The sequence below is a fragment of the Pantherophis guttatus genome, chromosome 3 (genome assembly GCF_059756535.1).
Source record: "Pantherophis guttatus breed Tessera chromosome 3, ASM5975653v1, whole genome shotgun sequence".
NCBI classification, from domain to species: Eukaryota; Metazoa; Chordata; class Lepidosauria; order Squamata; family Colubridae; genus Pantherophis; species Pantherophis guttatus.
The window spans coordinates 38,015,107-38,030,809 of record NC_142065.1 but is presented as its reverse complement, the minus strand read 5'-3'; the positions used below and the strand labels follow the sequence as shown (position 1 = coordinate 38,030,809).

Here is a 15,703-nt window from a genome sequence, read left to right as displayed (position 1 = left end):
TTCATTTTGACTGCTTTATTGAAGGCAGAGAAGTTTCTCTGAATATAGTTTATGTTTGTAACAGATATTTGTAACAAGTTTGGATTCAGTTTCAAAAGAAAACTTCAAAGCACATGGATGCATAAAGGTAGTACTTGTTTAATTCATTTTAAAGTAACCATATATTTTCTGATGAACATATGGCTGCTCCCTGCCACCATAGAAAAATCTTTGGAAACTCATGTTTAGACAATTGTAATTACTACTATTGTAGCTAAATGCACTTGGAAGCTTCTTTTCTAAATTATTTTCAAAGCACTGGACAACCGTAATAATAGAAAAAAATATAAAATGCTACTGCTACAATTTCGCTTGTTGTGTCTACAGAATTATTGCATTTTAATTGAATCACATATTAAGTACTGAATGGGGACTAAACATTAAATAGGCTGCATTATAAATGAAAACTATGTGCACTAGGCTCATATAAAACTCTTCAGCGCAATATGAGTCCATGAACTGGGTAACAGTTTTTCAATTAAAAAAAACCTAAAAAAAAAAAACCCACTGAAACAATATTGTGAAAGCAGGAATCCTCTGTGTTTAACAAAAGGAAGAACTGGAACTGTTAACTCTGGTCCCAAAGATAAGGATATTTACAATGCTTACTTTTTCCATAGTTTAAAAAAAAAGGAATTCCAATCCATCTTAATCTTTTTAATTTTACCAATAGGGTTTCACTCATCATTCTAAGGCACTGAATCTAAGGTATGATTTGTTTTTAAGTGAACAGGCTATTTTGCTTGGTTCATACATCACACCAAGCCATGTTTTCTAAACGGTAATGGTTGGGTTTATACATCATACCAAGCCAAAATCAACCAAACTACACTTCAGTTTAGTGCAATATATGAATCCAATAATTATTCAGCTAAGTGGAAAAATGCAAAAATGAAGCAGCAACAAACTGGACATTAACAATCAGGTTTTCTAAAAAAATGAAATCTGGAAAGGTTGTGGATTCTGTTTATCTCTAAATTCATAAACATTTTAGGAATGTTAAAAAAACCTCCAGATGCATATGGATCTTCAAAAACTGGAAATTTGGTCTTTGAAATTTTGAAAATCAAACTGAATTCTACCAAACCAATGTACAAAAGCATCTCAACTAGTGACTATTGATTAATATATAAATTTTCTGTTGAAAATGCAACATTTATAGTTCAACTTCATAGCTAAGACTTTTTTATTTATATTTCCTCTAAAATTTGAGGAATGTGCTTTACTTGTGCCTCTAGGCAATTTCCTAATTCTCAGCTTTGCATCCTAGCACGTAACAATCACTTATACTTTCCACAGTACTTAGTGTCATAGTTACTGTGTAATTTAGTATCAAAAAATATATTCTAACAAGAATTATTTATGCTGGCCCAGATTGGAAAAAATAATTTTTGGGAAAACAACTGTTGCAGGATTCGCTATTCAAAAGCAGCTATGTGTTCTGTTGCAGTGGGAAACGTCAACAAAGACTGAAAGCATGAATGTATGTTAAAGGAGGCCATTATTCTAATATGAGCCATGGGAAATGAGAGGCCACTGTATGGTTTCAAAGGACCTGTGGAACAAGGCCCTTGGAAAGATTGCCTATCCAGCAAAAAGGAGCAGCAGGTTGTTACTGTATTACTAATACAACTGGCGAGATAGCCTTATTCTTGTTAAGGATTGGATTGGATAAACTCAGCGCTGGCAAAGCATTCAGTGCTGGGAAGGATGCTTCAAAGCTGCTGGGATCTAGTTCTTCACTGAGAATGGACAAGTGCTCCTGCTCCCTGGCCAAAGCCAAAGCCTTTAGGCCCAAAGTTCTTGGCATAGCAACCTGTTGGAGAGAACCAGCAGAAGAAACAATCAGCTATTAAATACATCTCTGAGCTCAGGAAGAGCCATAAACAGTAAATAATGTTTACACAGTTATCAGTGAACATGTGCTTACAAAACAAGAGCTTTCTGTTTTCTGCTTTAAGACTTCACTACATTTTCCATCGCGTACTTTTTTCCCCACCTGACCTGTTATGCTATTTTTAGAAAATATAGTAAGAGTTTTGATCAGTGGGATTTATACCCACTATTAATCTAGCTTCCCGCTGGCCAAATGCAGCAAAATGGAGCAATCGAAAGAACTGTGGCTAGGTATAGTATCCTATACGCCCAAATGCAATCAAGTATCATTAGAAAACATCTCTCTAGTAGATAACCTGAGGCATTCTGCTCCATAATCAAATTGCAATCAAACAAGTAAACGAGTGTTACAAGAAACATGTAAGGCCTCTGTGCCTGGCACTCTCCTGAACCTCTAAATCATAACTCATTGCATAAACAGTATTTGTAGATTTTGCAACATTTTTACATAAGAGAACATCTCCTGCATTAGCATCCATCTGATACCTGACTAGCAACTAATCATTATATGCCATTAGTTATGAACATAAGGAGGACATCCTGAAGTAGCAGCTCTTACCCTTGCAATAGATTTCTCCATCTTTATCAGCCAAAGTTGTAGACTCCAGGCCTTTGCCACATTTTGCACATCGGAAACAGGCCTTGTGCCATGACTGAGCATAATAAAGAAGACATGTTGTTAGCATGGAAGTGAATAACTTCAAAGGGACACTTTGACATCTTACATGAGCTTGACTAGAAAAGCACTGCCCTCCATAAAATTGATGTACAAAGGCCAGCGGCCATTCTATCAGCTTCCCATTTCTTATACTGGTCTGTATAAAAATATTCCATTTGCTCTGAAAGACAATTGTAATATTTTCTCAGAAAGAAAGTGGATTCTGCATGTTTTTTCTGAATTCGCAGAACTTACTGGCAACATCAAATTTGCAGATAATGCACAAGCGTACCCATATGTAACAAGTGATTATTTCTTGATTCTAGCATTTTTATATTCAATGCATGCCCCAATCATCTTTCTTTGTAATAATTATAGCCTTGGATAATCGCTTAGCTTCAATTGTATTGCTAGGTTTTATTGTAATGATATGAAACCAAGTCCCCCTGTGTATTAATGAATAAAATCCCTAGTAGCCAGTGATGAAGAATGCTGGAAGTTGTGCATTAAGAGTATCAAGATAGACACCACATTCTCCACATGTTTTAGACATCCGGAAGCATAGAATTTCGAGGAAGAGTATTCTATTCTTTCCTATAAACATATTCACTTATGAATTTATTATGCAAGCATTGTCAGCAAAATTAATTTAAAATGAAGAACTGAGGTGGCACAGTGGTTAGAGTACAGTACTGCAAGCTACTTCAGCTGACTGCTAGCTGCAGTTCAGTTCAAATCTCACAAGGCTCAAGGTTGACTAACCCTCCATCCTTCCGAGGTGGGTAAAATGAGGACTCAGATTGTTGTGGGCAATAGGCTGACTCTGTAAACTGTTTAGAGAGGGCTGTAAAAGCACTGTGAAGCGGCATATAAGTCTAAGTGCTATTGCTAAGTGCTAAAATGTAACATGCAGACTTTTATATACTCAAAAAGAGAAAGCCCAATTTAGCCTAAACTAGTATACTCATATTTGCTATCTACTAATAATATTTCTTACCTTCCCAGCTCCAACCACCTTCTCTGCAGCGTAGACAGCCTGTCCACAGCGAGGGCAGCCATCAGAACCACCCACCTTTTGGGCAATCTTGGATGCATTAGGATTGTTGGTTGGGCAATGGGGGTGAGATCTGTGGGGCCGAAGCAAGAAAAGAGTTATTTCATATTTCCATGTGTGTGTATAGAGAGAGAATATCAAGAAAGGAAATATTGTGGGGGGGAGGGGAGGGAGGAGAAAGAAATCATCAGTATCCTAGGCACAGATATATAAAAAATAAGGCTGGTTTTGATTTTTTTATTTTATTTTGGCTGATGAGTGTAAGGTAAATGGGAAAGCAGTAAGAATTCATAATTCTGAAATCACAGTATTAAACACTGTGATATAAACACTGAATTTGTTTATATTCCATTATTATTATCACCATCATAATGGATGAATAAATACTCAACTTGAAAAAAGACTGACAATGTCTTACAAAACAGACTGGTTTTCGCCTTTCCCTTTCCATTCTCTCTTCTTTCTCTCAGTTTACTTTGTATTTGCTTTTGTAATTCTTAATACAATTATATTAAAAAACCAATAACAGGCTGGTTTAAATATGCTCCGGAACAAATTCATAATTTTGTACTTACAAGTAAAAAGCCTGTATATTTGAACCGAGAACAAGACTTGTAGGGAGCTAAAGTATGCTGAGTATACATATTTATCAACCTTCTTTCACCTGCTATTTTTATAGTTCAATAAAAATCTAGCATTTCATATAAATAGGTCATAATTATATCTAGGTAGGTTTATAATGAATTGCATTTGGGATTTAGGATTATGTTTCATAACAGAAGAAATTTAATAGCCTACTTCGCTGGAAATTGGATTTTTATCTAGGCAACATCTGCTTTCTTCGTAACCACAGTATTTGAATAATGATATAAATTCAAATCAATACATTAAGCAATCACACTTTGCAGGTTTCTTATTAGTACAACTCACTCTTCAGGTTTGATCCCCAATGCTTCACCCTTGTCCATGCTTAAGGTCCCAGCTCCTTGTCCATATCCATAGCCTTTCGGTCCATATTTCTTCCCATAGCATGACTTGCAGTAGATCTCTTCTCCATGCACAGCCACCGTAGTGCTATCCAGGTTCTTCTTGCAAACCACTACAGTCATTTGGGAAGGACAAAGATAAAATATGGCACCTTTACAAGCTTAAGTATGAGATCTGATTTGTAATACAGGCAACTAGGATATTTGTGGAACCATTAAATTCCACTAAAGAGTACATTATATAGGATGAACAAATTTCGGCATGAAAAATCTATTACCATCTTTTCCAATCTAGTGCCTTTTATAATGTTGGTCTACAATACAACCGAGGGAACCTATTTGGATAAAAGGCTGATCCATCAGGATGTTCTATAGCTCTCTCTTTTTTTTTAATGCACCTCTATGTTTTTTTGGAGGGCATAGCTCTGGAGATAGTAAATTAATATTTTTCTCTCACACATTTTCTTTAACACAGCAAAGATAAAAGGATCTAATTGGAGAAATGGCACAGAACAAAGAAGCTACAAGTAAGGATCTATACAGAACAATTTAACCTGAGCAATTTGGTCAGCCATAAACTGTGTTATTTTATTTCTGAACTTCCATTCACAAATAGAAATACAGAAAAAGCGGAAAATCAGGAGTCTTTCAATAGCTTATGCATCTTAATAAAATTTATTAGTTGAAAAAACTGCTACTGGACTTGTGACCTTTTTTCCTATCATAGACTGTCCCATATAATGTCTAGAAAAAGTACACAGGAAGAGGTAAAACATCATATTAATAGGGATAATTTTGGTCACAAACCTAGATTGTGCAGTTCAGTTTAAAAAAAGCCAGGGAGGAATTAGAGAATTGGGGCCAGCAGGCAAGGTAGTCAGAGGGAAAAAAAAATGGCAGATACCAAAGAAATACCACATTATTTAAACCACCAACTGATATTCCTCAAAGGAAATAGTCTCAAGTGTAAGAGTGGCCAATTCACATAAGGATTTTTCTGTTTTTTATACAAAATCTGGATCACTCCTGAAGGCATATATTGTATTTATTACTCTATTGCCTGTATAATGAAGTTTTCTGTATTTCTCAGTATTTTTCTAGCCAATTCCATGGCATTCTATTTGCAGTATATTTAAATTTCTACAACTAGCAGAAGTAATATATTGCTTGAAGTTTCTGAAAAATTGTTAAAATCGGACGTTGCTTACCTGAGCTCTGTCTTTCCTTTGTTTTTTTCTTCCTGGGACTTTAAGTGGCCCAAGGAGCACTTAGACATACCTATTATAAGGGGTCCTTGGTGCTCTCTGAGCTTGCTTGTTTTCTTGCAGATGTTTCATTACCCTAACTAGGTAACATCATCAGTGCCTGGTTATAACTGGTTACAACTGGTTATCCAGTTATAAATGTAAAGCACTGCTAACATCTGAGGATGAGTTTGCATTGTAGAAAAATTCTTACAAAGGGGAAGCAGAGAAGTGGAGCAGCCATCAGAATAAAGTGAGTTTAGCAGATGGCTAAGGGTGAAGGAGGAGAAGGCAACTAACATCAGACAAATTGAAAGAAGCAGCAGAGATGCTGAGAGCCATCAGCCAGCGACTAAAGGATCTTCTCCCACCCATCAACATAGACTGAGATACTGTAAAAAGTCAACACTAAAGCCACAGTTCATGACAGTAATTGACATCATCTGAAGCTAACAATCTTCACGATGGCTAATGGTGAAATTTGCTTTATTATAATTCAGGCAACAGAAGACCAAACTATTCATAGGGCTATTTTGGAACTAGAGCATAGGCATAGATATTAATATAGACAGAGTATAGATTTAATGTGTGTGTTGGCCAGAGAGGTTGGATTCTGTCCATTTATTAACATATGATTAGAACAGCAATTGCCAATGGGAAGAAAAAATAAATAACTTGGCTGCAGCATAGGCTGCAACCTAAGCTCTCTTCTTGTTGTGATGGACCATAGCAGCTAGCCTTTAACAGCCAGAGTTTGCTTTTAAGCCACAATAAATTGTCTTACTCTCAAGGAATGCAAACAGAAAACCAAATATTCTCTCAGGAATGCAGTAGAGGCAACAGTAGGAGCAGTCTCTATATATGGAAAAGACGACGGCTGAATTTCTCATCCTGTTGACCAAATATGGCGTTTGTCTCCCTGGGCTGGCAAAGGGTTGGCTGAGAAAACCACCAGGCAGAGAAGTAATAAAATATTTAGCCATGAAAGGAGGATCTTTAGAAGAACTCCCCCTCCCATAAAGAAACAGCTAATTCTTCTTTTATTGTCCTGGAATGGAGTTTGTGCTTGCCCTCCCTTGAGATCCTATAAATCACTGTGGCTTGAATACTGGCATTTTAAGATAAAACTTTGCCTTGCACTGGAAGAGCCATATTTAAGGCATCAGTTTTACCATATGTTATCTAATTTTTCCAAAGCTGTCTGTATTATTATCACAAAAGTCTTGATCCCATCTTAGAAAAATAATCTTCAATGTTTTTTTTGTTTCTTTGTGTGTGTGTGTGTGTATGTGTGTGTCTGTGTGTGTCTGTGTGTGTGTGTTTGTGTGTGTGTGTATTGAGAACAAGCTACAAAGAAACAAAACAATGATGCCCTCTCTTTGACAGTTCTGTAGCATACGCACATTTCCAGAGAAATATAGTGTCTATTTTGCTATAGCAGGAGCCCAGGATTCTCTCTGCTATAATCAATGCAATAAATATTTAGTAATATTCATTACTAGTTTAGTCGTACTTCTAGAGAAATTATCATCCACTTAATTTTTGTCCAAGAAATTTGATACAGTTACTGTGCAAATCTCATTCTGAGCAACTAAACTCTAACCCTACAGTTTAATCAGGATCAATCAGGACCAACAAACAATATTCTTTTTTAAAAAAAAGATTTAAGAACATCCTGTTTTCCAAATCTTCTGGATAGTTTACTGATGAAAGCTGTAATTTATTTTTTGGGGATTTAAAGTTTCATCATAAATAGCACAATGATGATTTTACTCTATCTCATCTAAGTTCACTCTTATGATACATTTGGTAATGCAGCTTCTTGCTTGTGAGCTGACATCTTTTAATCCTAAATATGTAATTTTAGGACTAATATACTAATATAATATCTGCACTCATAAATCAATGGGAAAGCTGGCAAGGAGAAAGTCAATGGGGATCATGTGACTGCAGCTGATGGCAGAAAAATGGCGGCAGGCTTGGACTGGAAGCTCTCTTGGGAAGTTTGAAGGAAGAAAGTCAATGGGGAACCTTGCAGGGAAGGTCCCAAATTGCTTGGGTAATTCTATGCTATCTCTGCCAGTCCCTCTGCACTAGTGAATATATCTGAAAGGACGATCCAGTGGGTCACGATTGTCTAGTATAATATAGATTATAGTATAGATAGCTTATTAATTGAGTAGTCTTATGACCATATCAAAAATATAAAACAAAAATAAAATACAGGATCTAATTCCAGGGTAAAATAGATAAAAGAAAAATACATATGTGGTTAAATAAGAAGACTCAATACATCAACCACAGGGACTTTTCTAGGCAGCCTCTGAGAATTAGTCATGACTGAATGGGAAAAAAAGAGGTGGTGATAAGTTGTTAACATTGTTTATACTTGTAACGAGGGGGGAGTCATTTCTTTATATATTTCTTTTCTTTTTCTTTATTATGTTCTTATTTTTTCTTTTCTGCACTATTTATTTTGTTAGTTTGTGTAAGCCTTTCTTTGTAATTGTAACTTATAAGAGCCATGGTGGTGCAGTGGTTAGAATGCAGTATTGCAGGCTAACTCACTGCTCACTCCAGGAGTTCAATTCTGAGCAGCTCAAGGTTGACTCAGCCTTCCATTCTTCCGAAGTGGGTAAAATGAGATTGTTGGGGGAAATATAAACCACTTATAGAGGGCTGTAAAGCACTGTGAAGTAGTATATAAGTCTAAGTGCTAGTGCTATAATAAAACTATTTAAAAACATGAACTGGCCTGATAATTCATGCAAATGTTGAATCAAGTTAGGTACTTACAAACTGATTTTCTGAACTGAGCCAATTTGAGCTAACCATTCAGATTAAAATACTGATTTTTTTTTTCTGAATTAGTACTGTGAATTGTATTACAACAATGATCTGAATGGAAGCAATAATTACATCATATTAGAGCCAATTTGTACATCCATAGATGTTAGGGCTAAGATTACTTTAAAAAGTCAAGCAGGCTCCAAGAGCAGTATCTTTGCTACAATGGTAATTACGATTATCCACTTCTGGGAAAAACATGGCTTCCAGCTATTGTGACAGGTCAACCTTAACGAGATCAATCCTTTTAATGTTTTGAGGGAATTCCAGGTCATGCATACTATTCGTTATATTTCCTCCTACCAGCTACCATTTAGCTTATGCAACAAGCAAAACAAGTCTTAGGATACATGAGATTCCTAAGGCAAAAACAAAAGGTCAGCTGACTGGCATGAATTCAAACCAACCCTGCATGCAATAATGGGGCTGTGAATAAGAACAAAAAGCTTTTTATTAAAATCTAAACATCAGCTGGCTGCAGAGGCTGTATGTCAGATTCCCAGCTTCACTGGGGGAGGGAGGTGGCTGTGGAGATATACAATCTACAAGTTCACTGTTGAGTAGATCAAAATCACAATAATATCTACAGTAGTGAGATCAGAGGCTAATGTGAAATAATTTTACACAGAATACATGAAAAAAAATCTATATGTAACAATTGAAATATATTTGCTAGCAGTAAATAGGATGCAAAATTATTTAGGCTGTGATTCTACACAAGACCAAGGAGTGATCTATTTAGCTCACTGGGTCCCACTTATGATTGCTGTGATGTATCTTTCAATAAATCAAGCTTTTGTGTTATCAAAACTTGTAATTTAGCAAGAGTATGTCAACAAAATTGAATCGCAAGAGTGTGTCAACAAAAATATGTTCCTCTAACTAGTGAATGAAACTAACCAGCCTTCCCCTTTATCCTTCTTGTGTGAATCATTAGAATTTTTGTTTTGTTTTGTTTCAGACAATTAGCGGTAATGAATCTTTAATCTGACAAGAGACTTGGATATCTAAAACTAGTTGTAAAACTCTTAATTTGAAATCTGGGCATTCCGTAGGAAGTAGAGCTTTCTAATTTGTTTTTCCCATTGAAAGGCAAGGAGGGATCAACATTTGACCTAAATAGGCGGTTCTCTGTTTTCTTTAGTCAGAAACTTCCTGGCCAGAAATTACAATGTAATGTAATATATACAACTTCAACTGACTGTTATATAATCTTTCATTAATTCCAAAAGCCCTAGCTGCAACTGATCAGTTTGATCTTCTAGTAAGAATTGTCCGTTTCTGCTTGCATTAGAAAGTTAGAGAACAAGAGCAATAACATTTATTTATGTATTTATAAAGGGGAAGGGACCAGAGAGAGGGGACATGTGTGACCACTTGGCATGGTGGGTCTGGCTACTTGTATTCCTTCAGGTTCATTATACATTCACATCTCTCAAAGTTCTCTACTTGCTTCAATGAGTGAAACAGAGGGACATGCTCTTGGTTGCAACTATTAAAAATCTTATCCAATGGAACACAAGAATTGTGCCTTTTCTATTGCTACCTCTCCTCACTGGAACACCATCCCCACCTGAAGATTAGACCATGTGTTTCAATGCACATGCACACAGAAGTAGGGTTTATACATCATGGTAAGTTATAATGTGACTTACTGTATTTTTGGGGGCATAAGATGCACCTTTTTCCCAGTGAAGATTTGGGTGTGTCTTATACACTGAATGTAGCCCTGCCCAGCCTCTGAAATGGAGGTTTCAGAGGCTGAAAAAAAAAGCCTCTGAAATGGAGATTTCAGAGGCTGGGAAAAAAGCAAGGCACAGAGCTCACAACCAACAAAGCTGTTGCTAAAGTTCACCTCTGGAAACAGCTGATTGGGGGTATTCTGGGAGGCCGATCCACCCCCAATTAGCTTTTTTCTTATTTTCCTCCCCAAAAACTAAGGTGTGTCTTATACTCCGGTGGGTCTTAATAGTCCGAAAAATACGGTAACTAATGTTGGCTTAGAGTGGCGAGTAAACCCATTGTAGCTATTGTACACACAAAGTTTGAACTGTCTTCAGAACTGCTTTTTGAATATCATTAATGTTTAATGATGATGTCTATAGATTTCATATGTCTTTTCCTCTGCTCTTTCAGCCAGTCTCAATCATGCTTATAATTCAGAAAACATTTGTTATAAATTCTTCCATCCTATGAACGTATATGCTGAAATGAATGAGCTTTTTTTCCTAAGTAAAACTAAACAGATCTATAGGTTTTCTCTATTTAAATTGTAACAGAGAGGTTAATTTTCCAGATTTTAAACTTTGCCAGGGGCTTATATTTTGACTTACTTTGTGGAATATGGGTGATTTTTTTTTAAGGGAAAAGGCAATATGTGCACAGATAAAAAGTTATTACTTGACTCCTCTGATAACTTGGCTGGGGTTGGTTTTCCTTTTAGCCAAAAGTTAAATGTGCTGCTGGAAAAAGCATTAATTTAGCAAAATTAATATTTTTCCATTATTCCCAGCAGGACAAAGGCTTGATTTTGGAAAATAATTTTATTGACTTAGGAAGAAGTTTGGACTAATAGAGATTGGAGTAGAGCCAAAGAAGATAATTTTGAATAGTTAGAAACGATTTCTCTGGATTTTAAAATACTGTATTGAAGAAACATTCATTCTTAGCCTTTGACCTAGCTTTTTATTAACACAATGGAAAAAGTGATTAAGTACTTCCATGCTGAAAAATTACTTTTATGTACCAATTGTAATATATATAGTACATGGGTTACTATGGGTTATTACTTATAGTCTTTAACTATTTTTTCTCTTTTCTTCCTTTGTTGCTATACTATTTAAGATTTGTATTTTACCTTCCTATGAAAATAGATCAGTTTGTTCTATTTCAACCCATCAATGTCCAAGGAATCTAACAATCCTTAAATTCAGAATCTAAGAATTTTAAGGTAAAGCAATACATTAGATAAGAGCTATGTAACTATAAATGCTTTTGGTGAAAATATGCTGATAAAAAAAATATATTTTTCATCAGCTTTCCTTCCATTTTTTTCTTCCAACTGATTTTGCAGTAAATTAAAACAAAGATTGCTCTGTGATGGAACAGCACAAAACCCATGGTCAATTTACTCTTCACTGGCAGCTGAAGAAATCTGTTGATATACAATTCTGGTAAAAGTAAGTTGGGTACAGCGTATTGATGTGGTAAAAAAACAAAACAAAATCTTGACATAAAACTTTGGACTTGAATACTCACTGCACAAAAAGCAGGATTTGTGGAAACTGTTGCCTTCACATTGTACTTCCTCTGCAAAATACACTGTTTTCTGGCATACGCCACACTTCTTGCCTCCACCCCAGTTTGGCATCCTGTAAAGAAAATAAATGAGATAAATGTAACTATTCAAAAATAAACCAAGAAGGACTTAAGCAAATATAATTTAACTGTCTGTATTGATGAAACTGCTTTAGGGTCAACCAGTTAAAATCTTTCTACTGAGAAATTACCCAAATGGCCTTTTAAACAAAACCACATAGAATTCAGGTATTTACTACAGCTCTGTGTAGATAACAATCATCATTTAAAAAATGTTTTAATAAAAATAAATAATCCCACTGGGGGGGAAAATGAAAATTTAAACACAAAGGATAAAAAACCAACAAAAACCAACCAATGTGTCTACCACTGTATTCCAACATTCAGAATATGCTTTGTCCTGGGCTAGAGACCAAAGCCAAACATCTCCTGAAACCAGGAGGTAATAAGCAGAATGGATCCTCCTAGGGAGGGAATGCCAATGCATAGGGGCAATATCCAATGGCGTTTTCAGATAGATGTCTGAGGGAATTGAATCTTTTGATCTGATTAGATAGTTAGATGAATATCGGAGGAAGAGGAGGCAACCCCACAGATAAACATGTTCAGAGCCATATAGGACCACAAAGGTGACAACCACCACCTTGAATCATACCTGGAAGCCAACTGGCAATCAATATAGATTCTACAATAGTGGGATCAACTGAGTAAATGGGAGACATACATTGCTGTCTGGGCATTCATACATATTTTATACCAGGTGTAGCTTTTGAATGGTTTTCAAGGGCAGTTCCATGCAGCACGTATTACTATACAGTAATTCAAACAGGAGGTGATTATGGTATGAATGACTGCAAAAATGGCTTCCTGATCCAGTTAATGGAGCAGATGTAATTATGCAAGAGCCCTGTTAATTACAGCTTCTATCTACTCCTTGAGCAGAAGCTTCAAGTGCAGGAAGATTCCTAAGTTGTGGATGACTTTTAAGTGGGGGAGTATAACCCTGTTCAGAGCCAAAGATCGTACTACTCCAGAAACATCTGGCCCATGGACCCAAAGCTATATTGATTTGGAGGCATTCAAACAAAATCTGTTCTTTTCTATCAGACCTTAACAGCCCTCAAGCACTGGTTCAGCATTTCTACTCCATCTCCTGTTTGGCAGAGAGCTGAGATATATAGCCGGATGTGATCAGCCCCCTGATGCTACCTCACCCCATGTTGAACTAAACTCATATAAGGAAGGAACCTATTGTTCATCCTGTACCTTTTAATAGTTGTGTAAGAAGGAAACTTAAACAAAGCCTCACCCATCATTATAGTACCCTAACAATAACAACAAAAAAGGCACGTAGAGAAGCTTTTTGAAGAGCGGTGCTAATGTAACCAAATAGACAAAGAAAAAATAAATAAACATAGCATCTCTAGGCATACATGGCAAGTTTAAAAGGGGGTTGAGTAAGGAAAAGACCAGATACACAAGAAAGAAAGGTCTCCTATAACTTGAAATAACAAATTTTAGCAAAGCCTGACTTCCTATCTCATAAAAACAAGGCAGATCTGCAAGTTTCTTTCCAAAACCTTCTCCAAACAGAATTCCCCTTTAGGCCTGCCTGTGAAGTACCAGTGTCTGAAGTACAAGGAAGTGAAGTCTGAAGTCCATCCTTATCAAAAGATTTTCCTTTTGATATGGATACCTTGAACTGTGTTAAGAAGAAGAAAGAAATGCTGTGATATTAGAGGAAAATATAGTTATCTTGTAAATATCGGGACCATCTACTCCCAAACTACTAGATAACTGGTTTGTCCAAAGAGAAAGATGTGTATAAAATGAAACCTAAAAACAAAACCTGTTGTTTATTTTTCCACAGCTGCCTTTCCTCAACATCCTACAAACTAGCTGTGTTTTTTGTTCCTCTCAGCCAAATCATTAGATTACCTTGGATTCCTACAGATTGCCTTAAAAGGAAATACAGCCGACGGGCTCCAGTGGTTTTCCCCTCCCTCCCTCCCCCCCCCACCCTGGCTAGGGAAGCAGGCCAGGAAAGAGGCTAGCCCCTTCTTTCAACAGGCAGGAGTGTCCCTAAAGAACTGTTTCAATGTGCAACCAAGCAATACATATAAAACAAATCTCGTGGGTAGCCTGGCAGAGAAATCTCCATGTGATCTTGACAGAGAATGACTAGAGATCAGAAAGACAGGATCAAGAATAATTTTCAGTAGCTTCTCATGAGAGATGTATTTTTCAACATGTCTTCTTCTGGATTTGAAACTAATTGAACTACTTCCTGATAACCTGGAATGCCTCCTAATACTTTCAAGGTTTGATCAAAAGATGTCTGGATTGTAATAAAACTGTGATGAGTGAATAATTCAGGGAAGGTTTTTACACTAGAATTCAAGTTTATTTCATCTACCTGCTATCACCTTCATAAAAAGGAACTCTGATTTTCATGCCACCAAAAAATAGCATGTTACGAATTACAATAGGATTCAAAGGTTTTGGTTATTCCAAAATAAGATTAGAAATATTTTAGATTCTAATTTTATTTTAAGTTCTATTTTTCTGTGTGTGTGTGTGTGAAATAGCCTTATGAAATAGCCTTATTAAATACTTTGTTCGTTACATACAGTAGTTTTGTGTTCCCTTTAGTTGTTTGAGCAGTGTATAAACTACTGTTTATACTACACAGCATAGGGCAGCATAGGGCCTGCTGGCTGCCAGAAGAAAAAAAGCCCAGAATCGAGTGGATGTGACTCCACTGAGCTAGGGCTGTAGAAAAATCTTGGTTACGTAGGAAAAACCTGGCTAAAAGAAAAAAACACACACACACACACACACACACACATATATATATATATATATATATATATATATATATATATATATATAGAGAGAGAGAGAGAGAGAGAGAGAGAGAGAGAGAGAGAGAGAGAGAGAGAGAGAGGAGAAAACTACAGAAAAATAGAAGTTGCCTTGAATGTCAGATCAAATACGTATTTGTTAGAACTAGAGTTACAAAAAATTCACTGGCCAAAATGCACTGGCTGTGTCTAATGCCAGTTTGTAATCTTCACATGGCTTTGGTTTTATTTCTAATGAGGCCATTGTTAGATAAAAGCCAAAGTTCTGATTAATGCCGATTCAGATTATTTTAATGCAGATAGAAAAATGAAAGGATATTAATAAGCTAATATAATTCAATTTTCCGGTAAGATGCTAGAGAATGAAGGGAAATCAAATAAAATACTCTGGAGGTTACAGTCTAATTATATTTAGTCATATATATTTACAAGTTATTAATTAAAATAAAGGCTCACAGGAAACTGCCTTAATCTGTTCACCTATTTAGCCTACTATGCCTTGTTTGATTTGGTCTCAAACCAATTCCAGTAACACTCAGAGATCCTTTAGAATAGATGGAAATTAGAAAGAATGGATTCTGAATGCAAAATACTGTCTGCACTATAACTTAATTATTTCAGCCTCTCCCAAAACAAAAATAAAAGTATGGACGTGAATAAGCCCTGCTGAGAGACCAGAATTAGAGTGATGATCTGGAAAATGAAGTATTTTCAACGAATATTTCAGAATCAAGGAACTTTAAGTATGTGTTTCATCCACAGAAGAGAAAGTGTTGATTGTGCCAAGCCAAATGAGT

At 36.1% G+C, this 15,703-nt stretch overlaps 1 protein-coding gene across 1 annotated transcript in view; it reads right to left on the bottom strand.

The window, feature by feature from the left end:
- CSRP1 (cysteine and glycine rich protein 1) overlaps positions 1 to 15,703 on the bottom strand; it is a 39,398-nt gene continuing 23,695 nt past the window's right edge. The window contains exons 3-7 of the mRNA XM_087889327.1: positions 11,983 to 12,095; positions 4,578 to 4,746; positions 3,591 to 3,720; positions 2,495 to 2,588; positions 1 to 1,855 (exon numbers count right to left, since the gene is read on the bottom strand). Of these exons, the coding sequence (XP_087745453.1) occupies positions 1,779 to 1,855; positions 2,495 to 2,588; positions 3,591 to 3,720; positions 4,578 to 4,746; positions 11,983 to 12,094 (582 nt within the window). The 5' untranslated portion in view covers position 12,095 and the 3' untranslated portion in view covers positions 1 to 1,778. The remainder of the gene's footprint in view (positions 1,856 to 2,494; positions 2,589 to 3,590; positions 3,721 to 4,577; positions 4,747 to 11,982; positions 12,096 to 15,703) is intronic.